The sequence below is a fragment of the Budorcas taxicolor genome, chromosome X (genome assembly GCF_023091745.1).
Source record: "Budorcas taxicolor isolate Tak-1 chromosome X, Takin1.1, whole genome shotgun sequence".
NCBI lineage: Eukaryota > Metazoa > Chordata > Mammalia > Artiodactyla > Bovidae > Budorcas > Budorcas taxicolor.
The window spans coordinates 38,441,222-38,459,116 of NC_068935.1; the positions used below are offsets into that span (position 1 = coordinate 38,441,222).

The 17,895-nt window shown below is 46.1% G+C and overlaps 1 protein-coding gene across 8 annotated transcripts in view; it reads right to left on the reverse strand.

Moving 5' to 3' along the window:
- ATP1B4 (ATPase Na+/K+ transporting family member beta 4) overlaps positions 1-17,182 on the reverse strand; it is a 46,744-nt gene extending 29,562 nt beyond the window's left edge. For 4 of the 8 annotated variants that reach the window (XM_052663094.1, XM_052663097.1, XM_052663099.1 and 1 more), the window contains exons 1-7: positions 16,795-17,182; positions 12,628-12,886; positions 8,566-8,694; positions 8,194-8,298; positions 4,840-5,036; positions 4,145-4,201; positions 676-771 (exon numbers count right to left, since the gene is read on the reverse strand). In XM_052663094.1, the coding sequence (XP_052519054.1) occupies positions 676-771; positions 4,145-4,201; positions 4,840-5,036; positions 8,194-8,298; positions 8,566-8,694; positions 12,628-12,886; positions 16,795-16,857 (906 nt within the window). In that variant the 5' untranslated portion in view covers positions 16,858-17,182. The remainder of the gene's footprint in view (positions 1-675; positions 772-4,144; positions 4,202-4,839; positions 5,037-8,193; positions 8,299-8,565; positions 8,695-12,627; positions 12,887-16,794) is intronic. The other 4 variants (XM_052663096.1, XM_052663100.1, XM_052663102.1 and 1 more) reach the window with 2 other exon arrangements.
- Positions 17,183-17,895: the final 713 nt, after the last annotated feature.

Genomic DNA, 17,895 nt, shown 5'->3' on the forward strand with positions numbered 1-17,895 from the left:
GAAGGACAGCAGGATGGATGTGATTGGATGGTCAGTGCAGGATGGAATAACCTCCACAAAGGAGACTGTGCAAATTCCATGATGCCAAGTCACAGGTGGCTGAAGCAACTGAGATGCTCTCTCTGCCCTGGGACTGGGGGGAAATGACACGTTTCTCTCGTAAGTCAGTGTCAGTTGTCTGACTGTCCTCCGGGGAGAAGAAGTTCTAACTCAGCATGATATGGTTTTCTGGGTATCAGACCATGAATCAAACCAGAACTAGTATTTATTCAGTCTCCAAGCTGGCGTTGAAGCCTTCACTGCCCCAAGACTCCAAGCAGGAGAAAAAGGAACCCGATTATTTGGGCATCATTGAGTGCAATGCTAAGTGATTAGTCTGCTCCTGGCTCTGCCACTAATTAGCTGTGTGACCTTGGGCAAGTCACTTCCTCTCTCTGAACCCTCATTTTTCTATCTGTAAACTGAAGGAGTGAGGCCACACCATGTTTGAGATTCCTTCAGATTTGGCAAGGAGCGGTTGGGATAGGAATTGGTGGAGTGAACTCCTGGTCTGGGCCAGCAGCTGTTCACCCCGTTGCTATTACTACCTGCTGCTCCCTGATTCTCACTGATCCCAATCAGCCCTGCCTCTGAGCCCTTTTCTGCAGCAAAGACTAAAGGGAAGTACAGACTTACATGAGTCAGTTTGCCATAGTAAGGGTAGTAGCGGAGGTCAAAAGAAGCCGACTCTGGGTAGTAATTGATGGATCGGATGTCATTTTCGTCACCTCTCTGTAAGTAGAAGCAAGTATGTATCAGGTGCTGGGTCCCTGAGTTGGAGCCTGAGCTAAAGGGGCCTGAGGCCCAGACAGAAACACTGTGTGTGCATCTCAGGAAGATCAGGAAAGCAGAGTGAGGCATAGCTCAGGCCAGACTTATTGCCAGAGGAGTGTTTCCAGGTAAAGACTGGGCTTTGGCTTTGCAGTTCAAAGAATTCTGAATAGAAGGCCCAGACATGGGAGGCTGAAGGTTCTCAGTGTAGCTCTGTGCTGGCTCCTAGGAGACTCAGGCGGAAGGGCTCCAAGGGGCTCCAAAGGGCTTGTGGTACCTGGTGTTGCTCTGGCAAGAGGGCCTACCATGCCAGCCCCTCTGCAAAGAATCATACTGGACCTGGCACCCAGTCTTGGACTCTGGAGCCGAGGCAGGCATAAATTAGAACATGCTCTGTAAATCCCACTCTGCAACACCATGCACATGGTGTGTTCAATTCTGGTGGAGGTCAAACCAGGTGCACAGGGACACAGCCTGGACATGGCTCACCTAAACGCGTGTCTCTGACCACATTCTCTGAGGGGCTTCATTAGAGGGGGTGGGGTCAGGAGGATAAGCAAAGGGGGAATGACTAAATAAACAAGTTTACCCTCATTTAACTTCTATGTAGAGTACATCATGTGAAATGCTGCGCTGGATAAAGCACAAGCTGGAATCAAGATTGCCGGGAGAAATATCAATAACCTCAGATATTCAGATGACACCACCCTTATGGCAGAAAACGAACAAGAACTAAAGAGCCTCTTGATGAAAGTGAAAGAGGAGAGTGAACAAATTGTCTTGAAACTCAACATTCAGAAAACCAAGATCATGGCATCTGGTCTCATCACTTCATGGTAAATAGATGGGGAAACGATGGAAATAGTGAGAGATTTTATTTTCTTGGGCTCCAAAATCACTGTAGATGGTGACTGCAGCCATGAAATTAAAAGATGCTTGCTCCTTGGAAGAAAAGCTATGACTGACCTAGACAGCATATTAAAAAGCAGAGACATTACTTTGCCAACAAAGGTCAGTCTAGTCAAAGCTATGGTTTTTCTAGTAGTCATGTACGGATGTTGAGAGTTGGACCATGAAGAAAGCTGAGCACTGAAGAACTGATGCTTTTGAATTGTGGTGTTAGAGGAGACTCTTAAGAGTCCCTTGGACTGCAAGGAGATCCAACCAGTCCGTCCTAAAGGAACTCAGTCCTGAACATTCATTGGAAGGACTGATGCTGAAGCTGAAACTCCAATACTTTGGCCAGCTGATGTGAAGAACTTACTCATTTGAAAAGACCCTGATGCTGGGAAAGATTGAGGGTAGGAGGAGAAGGGGATGACAGAGGATGAGATGGTTGGATGGCATCATCAACTCAATGGACATGAGTTTGAGTAAGCTCTGGGAGTTGGTGATGGACAGGGAGGCCTGGCGTGCTTCACATGGGGTCACAAAGAATCAGACACGACTGAGCAAGTGAACTGAACTGACCCTCATCATAGTATGTCAGGCAGGGCTTTCTGCCCATGCGTTAGGTTTGCCCTAGATAGCCGAGGTCTGGAGGTTAGTAAGAGACAAATAGTGAATCACTACTAGCAAATCACTCACTCGGGTCATGTGATTACTTCTATCAATATACTATAATGGCTTAGTATAAACTGAACTCTCCTTCATTTATTCTAGTAATTACTTCATCCTGCTTGACTTCCACAAGTGGGTGTGGATTTGACCAGTATTGATTATTATAGAATGTATAATGACTCAATTTTTTTTTAAAAAGACAGTTCTCAGCAAGGTTCGATGTAAGCTGAAAAATGAATGACTTCCACTAGGGAACTCTCAGTTCATTTCAGTCGCTCAGTCATGTCTGATTCTTTGTGACCCCATGGACTGCAGCACACCAGGCTTCCCTGTCAATCACCAACTCCCAGAGCTTGCTCAAACTCACAGCCATCAAGTTGGTGATGCCATCCAACCATCTCATCCTCTGTCGTCCCCTTCTCCTCCCACCTTCAATCTTTCCCAGCATCAGGGTCTTTTCCAGTGAGTCAATTCTTCCCATCAGGTGGCCAAAGTATTGGAGTTTCAGCTTCAGCATCATTCCTTCCAATGAATATTCAGGACTGATTTCCTTTAGGATTGACTGGTTTGATCTCCTTAGGGAACTCTAAGCAGGACTCAATCCAGTTACTATGCTAGTTTAAGACTGAGTTCATCTTCATGGTTTATTTTTATATTCTAAAAAGTAATGAAATTTATTTTTGGTGAATGGTGTGTGGAATCAATTCCACCGTTTGTAGTCACACCTCTCATGTGTGTATGTTTATACATGTTCACGTATATGTGAACAGAATGAATGTCTTTCCTACCTTGGTCACTGGGCAAGCATGGCCTGACCTTTCAAAGCGCATCTTCAGTGTCATCACCTCCCATGTGGAACTAACATTTCCTTCCTTTATGTCCCCACTGCATCTGTATTACTTGACTGCCTTGATTTCAGAGACAGATTCATATTTATCTTGGCACTCCCAACACCAAGCAGAGTACCTGGTACTTAATAAGTGATTCATAAATTCTTGTTGAATGTGAACTACTGCTGAATAAATGCCACTTTTTGTTGCTTTCTGATCTGCCACCATCAAGACTGGAGTTTTGAGCGGCATTTATGGTGCTGAGAATGGGATTCCCTGGCTTCACTTATTTGTAAGACATCTGCCCAGGACTGGGGGTACAGTGGCTGTTAGCAAACAGGAGGCAGCTACTGCCAGTTTAAGAAGCAAACCCAAGATCTAGGGCTTTTTCCTACAAGGGAGCTAATTGGCTCAGATGAGATAGGAGTTAATGGTCCCTTGAAGGACAGTTAATTAGCATATTAATGGAGTTCTGTTTATACTTCCTTTGTAGTCATTTGCTATTGCAGCACCCTGTGCCACTGGTCATTGCTGCAAAAAGTGAAATTCAGTTTTAAAACCGGGGACTAATGACTCTAATGAAAGCCGCTTGTTTAGTTCAAAGAAACAAGTAATTAGAGCTAAAAGCAAAAGTGTAAACAGAATCCCAGTTAATGACTTGGCACATTGTTGTTCCCTGCTGTGGCCCTTAGCTGAGGTTCAGTCCTTGGCTTTCACAGGTATAAATCAGCACACACACACACACTACACACACGAATATACATGAATGGAATGCTTTCTGGAAACAGGGAGGACTGAAGGTATAAATGGAGGCATAGTTATGAAAAGATTAACCCTTTCCCTGACCCTTAGCCAACCGTCCAGGTTAAGCCCTTGGAAGAGATGACCCACCTTTTTGCACGAAACAGGTATGCTAACAGTACTTATTCAAAAGGGCACTTTACCTGAACTTTGCAGGAAACCTTCACAGGGTCTCCACGCTCAGGACGAAAGCCAACAATCTAGCAAAAGAAAAATAATTAACAGATTTGACAGTAAAAAAGTAGGGCTTTTCTAAATCTCCCTAGAGTCATCACTTCTTTAGGCACAAACTTGATCTATTTGTCCTCTCAGAAATGTTACAGAAAGCAGAAGATGCAAAATATCTTCAAAGCTACACAGCTCAGCTTACTCCTTGTTTTATTTGTGGCTGATATTCATACAATGGCAATTGCAGCAAGATTATCCTGAAGGTGTAAAGAACGTAATGGTGTCAAGAGGACGGCATGCCTGATAAGGCTCTGCCACCCCAAGGCATGGCAGTAGAGGAGGAAAATGCGTTTCTTGTGATATAAGAATTGCCCCCCACACCACCTTCATGTCAGTCCCCTGTGCCAAACAGTTCAAGATCTCATTCCTGATACAGGCATCCAAGGGCAGGTTCAGGGGTGCTGGAGAAGAATCCAAATAGAAAATGTTCAGGGAGAAAAGGAATTATTACTTGGTAGGTTTATCCAGGTGTTTGTATTACTGATGCTCTTGGTAAAAATGGCCAAGCTTAACAGTGTATAAAGACAGAACCCAAGAGACGTGGAGTGGCCAGGGCCTTCCTACCCAACTCATCCACTTTTCATCACCAGAGTATCATGGGCCAATATACCCGGTTCATCTTTAGAAGGATGCAAGGCTGTCCAGTAGAGTAGCCAAAAGTTGGGTCTTCCAGGCCAGAGCAGTTTTTCAGGAAGGAGCGCTTAAATTGGCAGGCCTTCTTGTCTTCATCCTCATCACCGTCTTGGATGAAGTATTGGCCCGGGGGACAGTCTACATTCATTTCCTCTTGAAGACTGTCATTGTAACCTAAAGCACGTAGGGGTGGCAAAGGGTCACGTTAGGTGCTGCAGAGAGGGCCAGGTTTTCAGTAGTTCTCCTCCCTGGCTTCCTTTCCCCAGCTTACTTGTGCTCCTCTGAAAGCCCACTCATTCTGTCTTAGACCCTGTGACCTGGCGTCAGGGGCCCCGGGCCCTTCAACAACATCTCTCCAAGAAGCCTTCTGGGCTAGTCCCCTAGCCCGCTTGGATTGCCTGTCCCCTTGCTTCTCATTCTCTTGGAACTTCTTCCATATCCATCTCTGGATTGTATTATGTTTGTTGCTTTATAACTCTTCTCTATTTTCCATTATTTCTTTCTGACATGGTAAATTGTAAACGTGGAGGGCTGCCTCTTCTATGAATACTTCTGGGAGAGGAAGAGGTGCATAGTAGGTGGATTTGGGAAGAAGGATTGAGTCATATCAAGGCATGGGGTATGCACAGAAGCAAAACACGGGGGTTATATCTCTTTAAGTTCAGTCTAGGAAACCTCTCTTTGAGGTTGATCAGAGGCAGCCAATGCAAGAAGGTGAAAACTGCGTTGTGGAACAGGAGGAAGTGGGAGGAAGAAGAGGAGGAAATAAACCAGCTCATTCTTTATAGAGGGAAGTTAGAGCTGAAAAATAGAAACTTAGGTTGAAAGACAGGAAACAATGACAAACGTAGGGTCTCCACTGAGAGGTTGAGGGGGTGAGGTCTTGTCTGCTGAGAACCGAGGCACTCAGAGTCAGTGTCCCTTTCCTTGCGTGGAATTTAGCATGTGCACAAGGTACACGTGGCTTCCCTGGTAGCTCAGCTGGTAAAGAATCCGCCTGCAATGCAGGAGACCTGGGTTCGATCCCTGGGTTGGGAAGATCCCCTGGAGGAGGGAAAGGCTACCCATTCCAGTATTCTGGCCTGGAGAATTCCACAGACTGGGGTGCATGGGGTCGCTAAGAGTCTGACACGACTGAGCGACTTTCACTTTCAAGGTACAGGTATCAGGGAGAGGGCTGAAAAAGTCCGCCTGTGAGCTGACTGGGCTACTAGATGCCATAGAACTGGGCTTTAGAAATGACTACATTATTCCCAGTTTGGTTCTCAATGATGAAGTCCAGTTAGTCCTATTAGATCCAGCCTCCATGCATTTATGTTCCAAGTAGCTCAGTTTTTCAGAGGAGATTGTACCACCAGAGGTAAAACTCCAGAAGTACTGCTGGACCCTTATCTAGACAGACTGTGACTTGGGCTTGATATTAGAAGCAACTAGGAATTTTAAATTTATTCTATTAAATTTTAAATCTTAGTTATGGCTAAGCTTTTATTTTTCCTTTGACAAATCTACATTCAATTCAAGGTTTTGTTTTAATCTCTCTCTTTTTAAAATCTTTTTTTGAAGAACAAGAACTATGTTCAAATAACTTTCTAAATAGAAACTCTAATCACGTGTTCTTTGTTTCTCTTGAGGGTGCTCCTTTAAAAATAATGTGACATGGGCATGACCCTTATTGCAAAATCTCTGTCCTCACAGGAATGAAATTGATACTCTGGGATGTCTATTTCAGAGATGTGTTCCTTTTAAACAGGGCATATTATCTACACTTAGGAACTAAAAAATCCAATGCTTTTCTAATGTTCCCCACCTCTGTCATCAGGTCAGAATGATATTTCTGCATCTGCTGTCTTAGAGGAATTTTCTCAGCAGAGATTCTGATAGTACATTTGCAATAGCTCACAAGCATTTTGAAAGAAGAGACGATATTGTGCTGGCTATGATGCCCAAAATATTTTGGGGAGCCAAAAATGGGACTCCATGGATTCAAAAAGAACCATGCCCCTCTCATTTTACAGGTGAGGATTCTGAATCTCAGATTTAATCAAAATGACACTGATACAAAGCTGAGTTTCTAATTCCTGGTCATATGGCAGCAGCAAAGAATTGTAAAAAGCAGCACTTCTCAAGCTTTAAAGGGTGTAAACACCACCTGCAGATCCTCATTCAGCAGGTTTGGGTAGAGCCTGAGATTCTCCCTTTCCAGCAAACTCCCAAGTGATACTGATGTTGCTGGTCCCTGGCTCACACTTTGAGTAGCAAGGGTGTCAAGAACAGAAGCAAGGGTTTAAATTGAAACACTGGTTCAGCTACTGGAAAACTTTGATCAGATTTCTTCCCCTTTCTGAGCCTCAGTTCCCCCATTTGTAAAATGGGGACAATAGACTCTGCGATGCAGGGTTAAAGTTCAGTGACAACATTTATGCATTTAAACAAGGCTTCCTGTCACATAAGAAAATCCTCTTAGTTCAGTGCATGTTCTGTAGGCCACCCCTATCACTTGGCTTCAGCCAGGCCAGGACAACCAAACCAGTCTAACTGGCTTTTCCCCCACAAATAATAGGTGCAGTTGACCCATGGATTTACTTTGATAGCTGGAGAAATACAGAGACTGTGGGCTCTATGTTTAACCTTAACCAAGCTGCTACCTCAGTTTTCACCCTGTGTAAGGGCTTCTCAGAAAGCCGTTCATTTGCCCCTGAGAACGTTATCTCATGATACTATAGAGATAGGCATCTTGAAAACACTGGCCATCAAAATGTTGGAGTGAGTGCCACCCAGAGGTTTGTCCTCCAACTCCCTTTTGGACTGCTATTTAAATAAAGAGCCTTAAATAAAGGCTCTTTAAGAGCCTTTAAGATGGATCGTCTCCAAGAAATGAATTCTCTCACCTTGAGAAAACACAAGAGATAAGAGTCTTCCAGTTCTGGAGAACACTCTCCTTTTCTCATCACCACCTGCCCCCACACCCCAGAATTATCTTTTGTAATTGATCATTATTGAGCCATCTGGATATGTCCAGGACATAACTAGGTGCTCTAGGGTATTCCAGAAGAGAAAGCAAGTTCTCTGTCCTAATGAACTTATCACCTTACTGGCTTATATGCTTTCATAAACATATAACTTACCATCTTTGGCTTTATATGCTTTAAGGCAACATACAATCACAAACCACAGTAGTTTTGATTGTATCTACAGGTGCTGAGGGGGATGCAAGGTAAGGAAAAATCAGAATGGGCAGTGTTAGTTAAGACTGGGATTTCAGAGCCAAGTGATTTTTGAGTTCCCACCCATCACCTTTCCAAAGATATTCTCACCATTCAGAGGCACTTACCCTGGAGAAAGCCATTTAGACTAATCACATAATGCTGCCAAGTGTCAGGTTCAGAAACATTGAAGTTGAAGTTAAGGCTATGGGCGAAGGGTCTGATCATAACTCCTGGCAATGAAAACAAGTCTTGGATATATTAACCTGTTCTTGGGATAATTTTTTGTATCGATTCCCATGAAACCATTCCCCCCAACCCCCTCCCAGGCAATCAAAATGAAAAGGACCATAATCTGCCAAGTACCATTTTACTTTTACTCCTAATAATTGAATCCCTAAGTCATTACCGGGAAGAGCCAGTTAATTGAGGCCGAACATGCCGTGCAAGCAGATTTCTGTCCAGGGTGTTCGGACAGCTCAGGGTATTTGGGCACTCACCAGGAGGCTTCACCCTCTCAGTGAAGGTCGGCATGTAAGGACTGATGGTCAGAAATAGCGTGTACATGCAAAGGGTGATCACAGCAGCCAGGGAGGCATAGAAGAAGAAGTAAATGACTAAGATCAGGCCTGCAGAAAAATCAGAGAGGAGGGGGGTCAGTGCTGGCCAATAAGCCCTGCATTTGCCTTTGAACTCACGAATCAGAACCAGCGCTAACACGTGACATGGCTTTTTTTGTAATTCCCCAGATTCAGTATGTCCTTGCTTATTCAGATTTCACCGATTTGAAATTGGTGAGAATTGCGTCAGAGGTCTGACTGCAGTTTTACCTTTACAGCATCTCCGATGGAAGGGCTTGCTGAGCAAATGATGACCATGAACGAGATTACAGGGGAACAGAGTTTGAAGAACTGCAGAGGGCAAATTGCTTGGGAGTCCTCTGGGCTATGGGCGATATCCTGTGTACAAATCATTCTCTGCTATTCATTAAAGCAGGTGTCCTAAAGAGTTCTAGTCACTTGGTTCCAGTGATTATATATATTTGCAAGTGATGAAAACAGCGTTTCTTTTCACATAGCCCATAATTCAAACTTTTGCTTCATTTCCACTGGACTTGCCTTTAATGAAGGCAAAGCAAGGTTTCACTTTATGTACTTCAAATCTTATTCATGTTTGGCAAAAGTTTAAGTGACTCTGATTTCAAAAAGAACACTAACGCAGGATGGGGAAGGAAGGAGGGGGCAACTGTACTGATTGATAGCTGCCACCTGTGAGCTCTAACTGTGCACTTGGCAAGTTATCGAACCTTTGGGCACCCCCGATTCCTTGCAGATAAAACACTGATAAGTTTAGCACTTCCCTCATATTCTGATCTGTGTCCCTAACAATATTTGAAATTCAGCTTTTCCTTCCATCCTGTGCTGATGCTACCATTTCCTAGCTGTTGGATGTTAGACATGCTATTTACCTCTCTGGGCCTCAACTTCCTCATCTGTAAAATGAGGATAATAATAGTACTGACTTCTTAACATTGAATGATGCATATAAATAGCATAGCACAGGGCCTGGCAGACACTCAGTGCTCTATATATGACACTGTTCCTCACTGTTAATATTATTATTGCCATAGTTTCCAGAGGCACAGTTGTGTGAATTCTCCCTCTGTGGGCTGGATCAGGACCAGGTTTGCCCCAGGATTAGGCAGCACAGAATGAGTGAATAAGCATGCCCCTCTTTGGGGCTGTCTCAGAAAATAGCATCTGACTCTTCTCACAGCAGTGACATGATGTCAGAACTATGGATTTGAACCATATCATGAGCTGGAAACCGGAACAAACTACCTAACTCTGCTGTACCCCAAACCGAATCCAAATGTCAATTTTTAAATTGAACCATGAACCAAATAAAATTAACGGCCCCCAAAAGGAGTCAGGAAAAGGAGAAAAAAATTCCTTAGGAATTTAACTGGAGGTGAACCTTTATGTTTTCTAAGATGCACTAAAACGGAACTGGAATACGAACACCTCACTTCAGCTGGAGTCCCCGGAGAAGAAACAGCAGCACCTTGTGTGCCTGTGGTATTTGGCTGGTGCCCACTGGCTGGCCTGATGGGATGTGCCCTCTGCCTCCTCCTCCATTCTCCATTGCTCTACCCCTGTCCTCATCCTGGCAACCCATCCACAGCCGGAACCATCCTGGGGGACCAGAAGGCTCAGTTTCATGGATGAAACGAAAGCAATAGAAGACAGGTACATTCCCCTGGAGACATCTTCCTTCTTGCCCAGGATGTGTGGCTGGGAAGCTGTAGATGGGAGAATGGCACTAGCAATGTGTCCCCTCGGCTCTGCCCAGGAGTCTGTGCCTGGAGCCTGTGATAGGCTGTCTCAGCTACACTGCACCACCCCCACCCCCAGCAAAACCAAGCACTGTACCCACCCGAACCCATTGATCCCTCCAACCTTTTCTGCTCCAAATATCCAAATTTTACTTGGGCTGCTCCTCTAGGTAATCCAGTGTTCGCCCCTGAATGCCCCACCCAAGCTTGGATAGACGATTATATCTTGAATAGACAAGATACCCGCAATCCCAACTCTTCAGTCCTTCCACTAAAATACCCCATCAGGTCCTGAGGCCCTTACCCATCAGGGCCTTGCTCAGTGCTAGAGTTCATGAAGACAGTGTGGTGTTCTGGCAAGAGAAGGAACTCCAGTGTTCATCCAACCTGGGTTTGAATCCCAGTCCTACCACTTATTAACTGTCACTTTAGGTAAGTTACTTACTCTTTCTAAGCCTCAGTTTCTGCATCTGTAAAATGGGGACAATAATATTACTACCTCATAGACTTCTGGTCAGTACCCAATAAAATAACATATAGCTCCTATGAATAGAAGTTGCCCAGCTATAAGAGGAAAAGCCCAGAATATAATAACAGGCTGGGTAAATATGTCTGTCCTGTTGGCATCCAGGCTGGACAGGGTTAGTAAGTGCTTAATTGGCACCTAGTTCTCAAGCAAGAGGACAGCAAGGCATGTGGTGGCCCTTTGCCCAGGGTTAGCCTTCTGAGACCCGCTTTCCAGAGGCCTGGATGTGCAGTGTCCCCACTGCCACATCTCCCCTGGACACTCGAACCTTCCTCCCTTGTCCCCACGTATTGGCTTGTGGATTCTTTTCCGCAGGCACAATTTGGGTCAGCTCATCTGGTTAAGTTCCAATGGATGTTTAAGGGTTAACACAGGGCTTCCTCTCCCAGAACCACACTTGCATTTCACAAGGCCTGTTTTTCCAGTCCTCTTTAGGCAAGCCAGAGACAGCTGTGCCCCTTTTGGAGCCCCAGTGAGTGTCCTGCATTTGTCTGCAGCTTCCAGAATGTCGGAATGTTCCTTGAAAGGTACATTTGTTCCAGTCGAGAGTTGGGAGTTCGAGGGATGGGCAGGGGTGGGGCTGGGAACTGAAGAGGGGTGAAGGGAGGTGGGTGTTGTTCGGAGCCCCACACCTGCTATTCCCAATTCCAGGAAGCAGGGCTGGCCGTTTCACCCTGACTGAGCTGAACTAGAAACATTAGCTACAAAGGAGAGAATTCTCAGTTTAAAGGGGCCTTTAGAAGGCATGAACGTCAGCTTCAGCAATGTAGACTCTTGGCACTGGGGGACTCTTATTTCACCCATAGACTTATCTGTTTTTTCTTCCGTGGGTTAACTGAGTTCAGACCAGCAGCTGCTCTTTTCCTGGGATGTGCAGAGAGTGTGGCGAGTGTGAATTTTACCACAAGCTAAATCTCCTGAGAAGCATCAGCATTAAGAGTTCAAGAGGTGAGTAGGAGGGACCCTGGGAGAGGAGTGCTGGGGAAGCTGTGAAGTAACAAGTGGTGGCTGCATATGGACCGCAATTCTACCGTGGATCAAGAAATACAGGAGCTTGGGCTTAAATCGCTAGAAATCATCCCTTTAACCCATTTCTCTCTTAACACCCTGGAGCCGTAGAGCACCCACAACCTGGGGCCAGTGGCAGCCCTAGCTATCCTTCTCTGACATTATGGGGTGAAATGATGAGACTGTACAAACACTTGGTCAGGTTAGCAGGGACCTGAGTCTCGTATCCTAGGAATAGTCTTCTGCGTAATACTTTCGATTTTACCATGTTCATATCTTATCAGAGTCTCAGGCTGCTCCTGTGAGAGAGAAAGGGAGATACTGCTTCCCTTGTTTAGCAGGTGAGGAAACTGAGGCTCAGAGAGGATAAAAGATGAGCCCAAAGTTACAGATAGAAAATGACAGGGCTGGGGCTTCCATAAAATCTGTGCTTTTTCATCTCATTCTTACTGTCTTTCTGCACTACAAAATGCTGTTGAGCCCAGTGGATTTCAGCTACACAATCATCTGTTCACCCACTTGGAGTTTGTTCTGATGAGATCTGCCCATTATTTCCCTAGGCATTGATCCGGTTACGTGAAGAGCTAAGAGAAGTTTGCAGACAAGCCCATCCAACGTGTGGTAAAGGAGTCCTGGACGCCAAGCTGAAAGCAAAGGACACCCAACTGGGGCATTGGGACCACTGGGACTTACTCCAACTCTGACCTGTTCGGGCCAGAGATGTCCTTTTCTCCGGATCCCACAGGTATTCATTCACAATCTGCAGTTTTCGCCACCAGGCACTGTCTGTTTCCTGACTGTGACTATCTTCTTCCTCCTTCTCCTCCTCTTCTTTCTCCTCCTCTTCTTCTTCCTCCTCCTCCAAATCAGGTACCACCATCACCCTAGCCTCCTCTTCTGCTTCTTCCTCTTCATCCGCTAAGTAGTTCTGGTTCACTTCATCCTGATCATCCTGAAACAGTGACAACACACAACCCCTTTTTTTGGAAAAGAAAATTTCCCATGGCACATCCCACCAGTCAAAATAAATGAAAAACAACTCAATATTTGGAGATGCTTCAGATGTCCACTTACCCAGAAACATACCTATTGTTACAAGAGGCAGATTTCTTTCTCTCTGTTCTCTTGCAGGAAATATTCTTTCTATGACCCATTTTGACCCAATATTCTTTCCATAGAGGTGCAAGTGTTATTCTCAGCTGCAGGCATTTGGGCTGTTCCCCTAGGACTGTTCATGTCATTACTCTGTCCTGGGGCCATGGCTTCCCGTTAACTTTGGCCTGTCAGGGCAGACTGAGCTCAACACTGGAGGATGGAGGAGTTTTAGACACTTGTGTCTGTGATGCCACATTCTCAGTCCACGGCAGCTTTGTCCTAACACTCTGGATGCTTTCAGCTGCTCACCCTCACCATCCTAAGTTGTGGCTAAAAATAGCTTGGAATAGACATCAGGAGGAAAAGCCAGCTGCTGTACCCCTCCTCAAAACTTAGACTGTCTTCCTCACAGAAAAAAGAGATTAGGGGTGCAGTTTTTGCTCCTTCTCTGGCTATTGCCCACGCTGGAACCTCTGCCTGCCAGAAGCAGGTTGGACAGACCACCTGAGGGCTGGGACAGAAACTGATATTTCCTTCGTCTTCCCCACCCCCAAGCCCGTACCCTTGGCAGAAATCTGGGCACGTAGGAAATGCTCAGCACATATTTGTTGATTGACTGATTGCAGCCATTACTTGAGATCTGAAACTGTAATCTTCTCCAAGTGGTTCTAAGAAAATTAAACAAAAAAGAGAAAAACCCAGACTTCACCAAATGGTATTTCAAATGCCTCCCAGCCACAGGCTGGCGAGTTGGATCTCTGCTCTTTGTGGGTCTGCCAAGGCTCATTGCAGCAGCAGAAAATGAGGCCACCCTCCCTTCTCTGTGCTGTCCAAATCTGAAGAGCGGCAGGGCCTGTGCACCTGTTGGGGGGATGTGTCCAATGATAGAGGCCAGGGGCTCCATGCCGCTCTCTCCCTGCCTGATTCCTCAAAGGCCATTTAGAGGACACTCAGCTGAAAGGGCTGACATGGGGGGCGGGGTGGGCCAGAGAGCTGGATTGTTCAGGATCCGTAAAAGTGATACAGAATGACAAGGCTCTACTCTCAGCATTCAGTCTGCCCAGTGCTGTCTAGCTCTTGATTACAAGCACTCTTGAATTGCTCTCGAATTTGTTCAAAGGTACAGTCTTATGTCACGTGTGTATCAGACCTGACGGGGACCTTGAAGATTCACTTGTCCACGTGAGGCCCAGAGAGGCAACAGGATGTAGCCAGAATCACGCAGCTAGTTCAACGATAGAACAGACTCCGAACCCATGTCTTGCAATATCCCTGATGATGTTTCTCCCCTACCACTCTGAGCGCAAGAGCTGAGAGGTGGTTGAGCAGACTGATAGAGCACAGCAATGTGTTAGATTCTGTGTTCCCAAGAGGCTGAAGGTGCTCACAACTGGAGATCTCTAACTCTGACAAGGACTCACGGGGTAAGGCTTAGGAAAATAAACCCCCATCACTCAATGTTGAACGGATTAATACATGTTCTTAAATCTCTTTCACTTGTGTGTGAACATAGGTACCCATTTGACCTCCAGAATTACATTCTGAGCACCCGGGGTGGGGGTGGGTGGGACGGGGCCATAGTTTCTAACTCTTTGATGGCCCTCCACAGCTTGGAGCCTGCAGCTAGGTAACCAGTGGGCACGGAACAAACATCAGTGATAACTGCCTGGCTGAAAACTCCTGAACCATGCCCTCGCCTAGGCGCTCATCCGGACTGTAGTGGGTAGTCAGTCATCCTGGCCTCCAGAGAATCTGATGTAACTGAAAATCTTGGAGAATTTGAAGTATAACATTTCAAGGTGAAGGAGTTTCTATTCCCTTTATATTTTCGGGAAAATCTCCTTTCCTCTCCTAGTCGCCTGTTTTGCCTGCCCTCCACCCCTGCTCCACAGAGGAGGCAGCTAGCTTTGGCCTCTGCCTGATCTTATTTGTAGATATGAGCTCTCACGATAATCCCATTAAAGATGGCTTGTCATTAAAGCTTTACCCTCCCGGGAAGAATTAACCTTCTCAGAGCTAATTTCCCCACAGCTCTCACACTGCCTGGGCTTCAGGAACTGCAAATATCTTTCCCCCTTGCCCCAGCTTCCAGGTATAGAACCTCACACTGTACAAGAGGGGCACTTTGGGGGGAGCTCAGTGTTTCATGGAACCCAGTAGGGAATCCTTTTATAATGAGAGGGCCTGTTTTTGTCTGTTTCCTAAAGTGGCACTGACCTCCTGTGATAGTGTGTGTGAGTGTGCAGAGATGGAAGAGTGGGTGTGTGCTGGGGCCGTGGTGTTGCCCTAAAAGGAAAGAGTCTGAAGGGCAGAACATGGCTCCATTTTGAGCATTCTAAATATACAAACATATAAACAAATACATAAACAAACAGTATGACCCGGAAGATAAATTTGTGCCCTGCCTTGAGTGACACCCTGTAAACATTCGAATGGTTGATTAATTTTGAAAGAGACATTAGCACACAATTATTCACTGCATCAAATCCTCTCTTTGTAAACGTGATCAAGTGTTCCCGATAAAGCAAGATCCCCTGATGCATTTAAAATCCAAAACGAGGGACAGATAATTAAACTTGTACACAACACTTTAGCAGCATTATAGAGAAAAGAATCCAAATAAGGAATGATTTTCTATGCCTTACAGACTGTGACTGCTCTGAGAACTGGAAGGGACTTTGGGGAATGTCAAAAGAGAGATTCTACAAACCGTGGCTAGAAAGTTACGAGAAGCCCTCCACAGGTTGGTATGGGGTTAGAATTTGTGTCTTCCTCTGCTGGCTGTTGAGAGTCTCCAGTTAGCTCCTTGGTTGGGGAGTGGCCATTCACCAAGAAAAATGGATTAAGCTTTGTTTCTTCCTGAGGCTCAGATCACAGCCCTCTCTGGGGGAGATTTCAGAATATACTTCCCAGCAAAAAAAAACACTGCATGTGGCATATACTCATGATTTCTAGCAAAGTAAATGCAAGGAAACTTTGGGTTCAAAGACAATTTTAATGCACCCTGGAGATAAATGGTGACATTGAAGGTGGGGTGTGTGAGTGTTGGGCAGGGTGAGGTGGCAGGCAGGAAGGCCATGGGTGCTGGAGTGTTAGGGAGTTGCATGCTGCAAATATGAAAGAGCATAGGATGAGAAGTGAGGAAACCTGCATTCTCACTTCGGCTTCTCCAGTAAATGGCCAGTACCTCCCGTGCCCTGAGCCACAGCAGTCTCCTTTACGTGATGAGGGATTCTAGAGAAACAATGTCTAGGACTGCTCCCAGGTTCTATCTAGTATTCCAGGGTTTTAGCTATAGCTTGGAATTTCAGCTTTAGAAAAAGAGTAGCTGGGTTCCTCAGAAGCTCCCACCCAAAGGGACTGAGACAACTGGGTAGGCAAATGCCTTTCATTTCCTCTTTCCCTTCCCTTCTCTCTTGGCTCCATTTCTTGCTATTGGAGTGAAACCTCTACTCCCAGACTCCAAAAGGTCTGTTCAAATTCTAGACTCCCACGAAAACATTGTAGAAGACACCCTCATTCTCTGGCATCTCCCCTGGCCCTTATCTTTGTTGCACAGGAGGAGGGCTTCCTCCTTCAGTCTAGCCATTCAGGGTGCAATGGGGTCCCAGGAGTCACTGCTCATGCTTGACACCCTGGGCTTCCTTAAACTTCAGTGTTCCTGCCCATCCTAAAGAGAAGCAGCCGGTGAGTCATGACCTATACACCCCCCACCCAGCCCATTCTGAAGGGACAGCAAAAAATATTCTGCTTCCCAGGACTCACAAGTCTGTAGCGATAACCGTAAGGCAAGGCCGGGGCCCTTCTGGACCGGAGCTGCCTTCTCATGGCTGTGCAGTGGGCAGAGGCGCGGCAGAGGCAGACGAGTAGGGGAGAGCTCCGGAGCTGCTGCTGGTACAGGAGACACTGGTTGCTGGGGCTACTTGGCGCCTAGTAAAAGTGAACCCTCCTGGCATGAGCCCTTCCCCAAAATAATCTAACATGCCCCTCTCTCATTGGTTGGCCCCTTCTCTGAATCAAAGGAAAGCCCTTATGGAAAAGCAAGCTCATCATTACAGGGAGGGGGAGATATTCTGGGTCACAAGGATGAGCGACTCACCCCCCCCTCCCCCGCAGCTTCACGTCTTCCCTCTCCCTGCCCTTCTCTAGCGCCTGAGCTACTATGGGCCCAATGGCAGTCTTCAGTTGTGTCCTTCTCAGTTGAGAGCTGGATATCAGTGCATGCAGTGGGTGGGGCCTGGGTGGGAGTTGGGGGTGAGGGGAGTTGGCCAAGAATAACTTTCTTTTTTCATAAGGCTGATCTCATGCAAAAGGATCTAAGGTGTCAGGAAAGATTCCCTTTGCTCTCCCCACCTCCCCCGCCCCACACTAAGCCACCTATAATATTCCTTATTTGTGTCAATCAACCAGCCCCTTAAATATGGATTATGCATTTTAGAGGCCAGGCTCCTGCTTGGCCCCTCCCCCCCACCAAAGAGGGCCTTGGATATAAAGAAACCTTTTTTCTCTCCCACATGTCAGAATGGCCCCATCAGCACTGCCCCTCACACACACACCCCTCGGAATCCTGGCCAAATTTCTGTAGTGGTTGAGATCTATATTTATCCCTTAGCATCAGGGCAGGGAACAAGCCAGAACTTTGCAGTGTCGGTTTCCCAGACATATATAACTCCTGAAGCCAATGTGGGATCCACCAAGAGAAAAATTAGTAGAAACAGCCAAGAACATTGCATAGCAGTTTTTGTCTGTTTGGTTCACCCCATTGGAGCCTGGGTAGTTAAAAGGCCTAGGGGGAATATATGATCCTTCACAAATCCCCTCCCCCTCCCATCACACCCAGGTGACTGAGAATGTTGCAGGCATTGA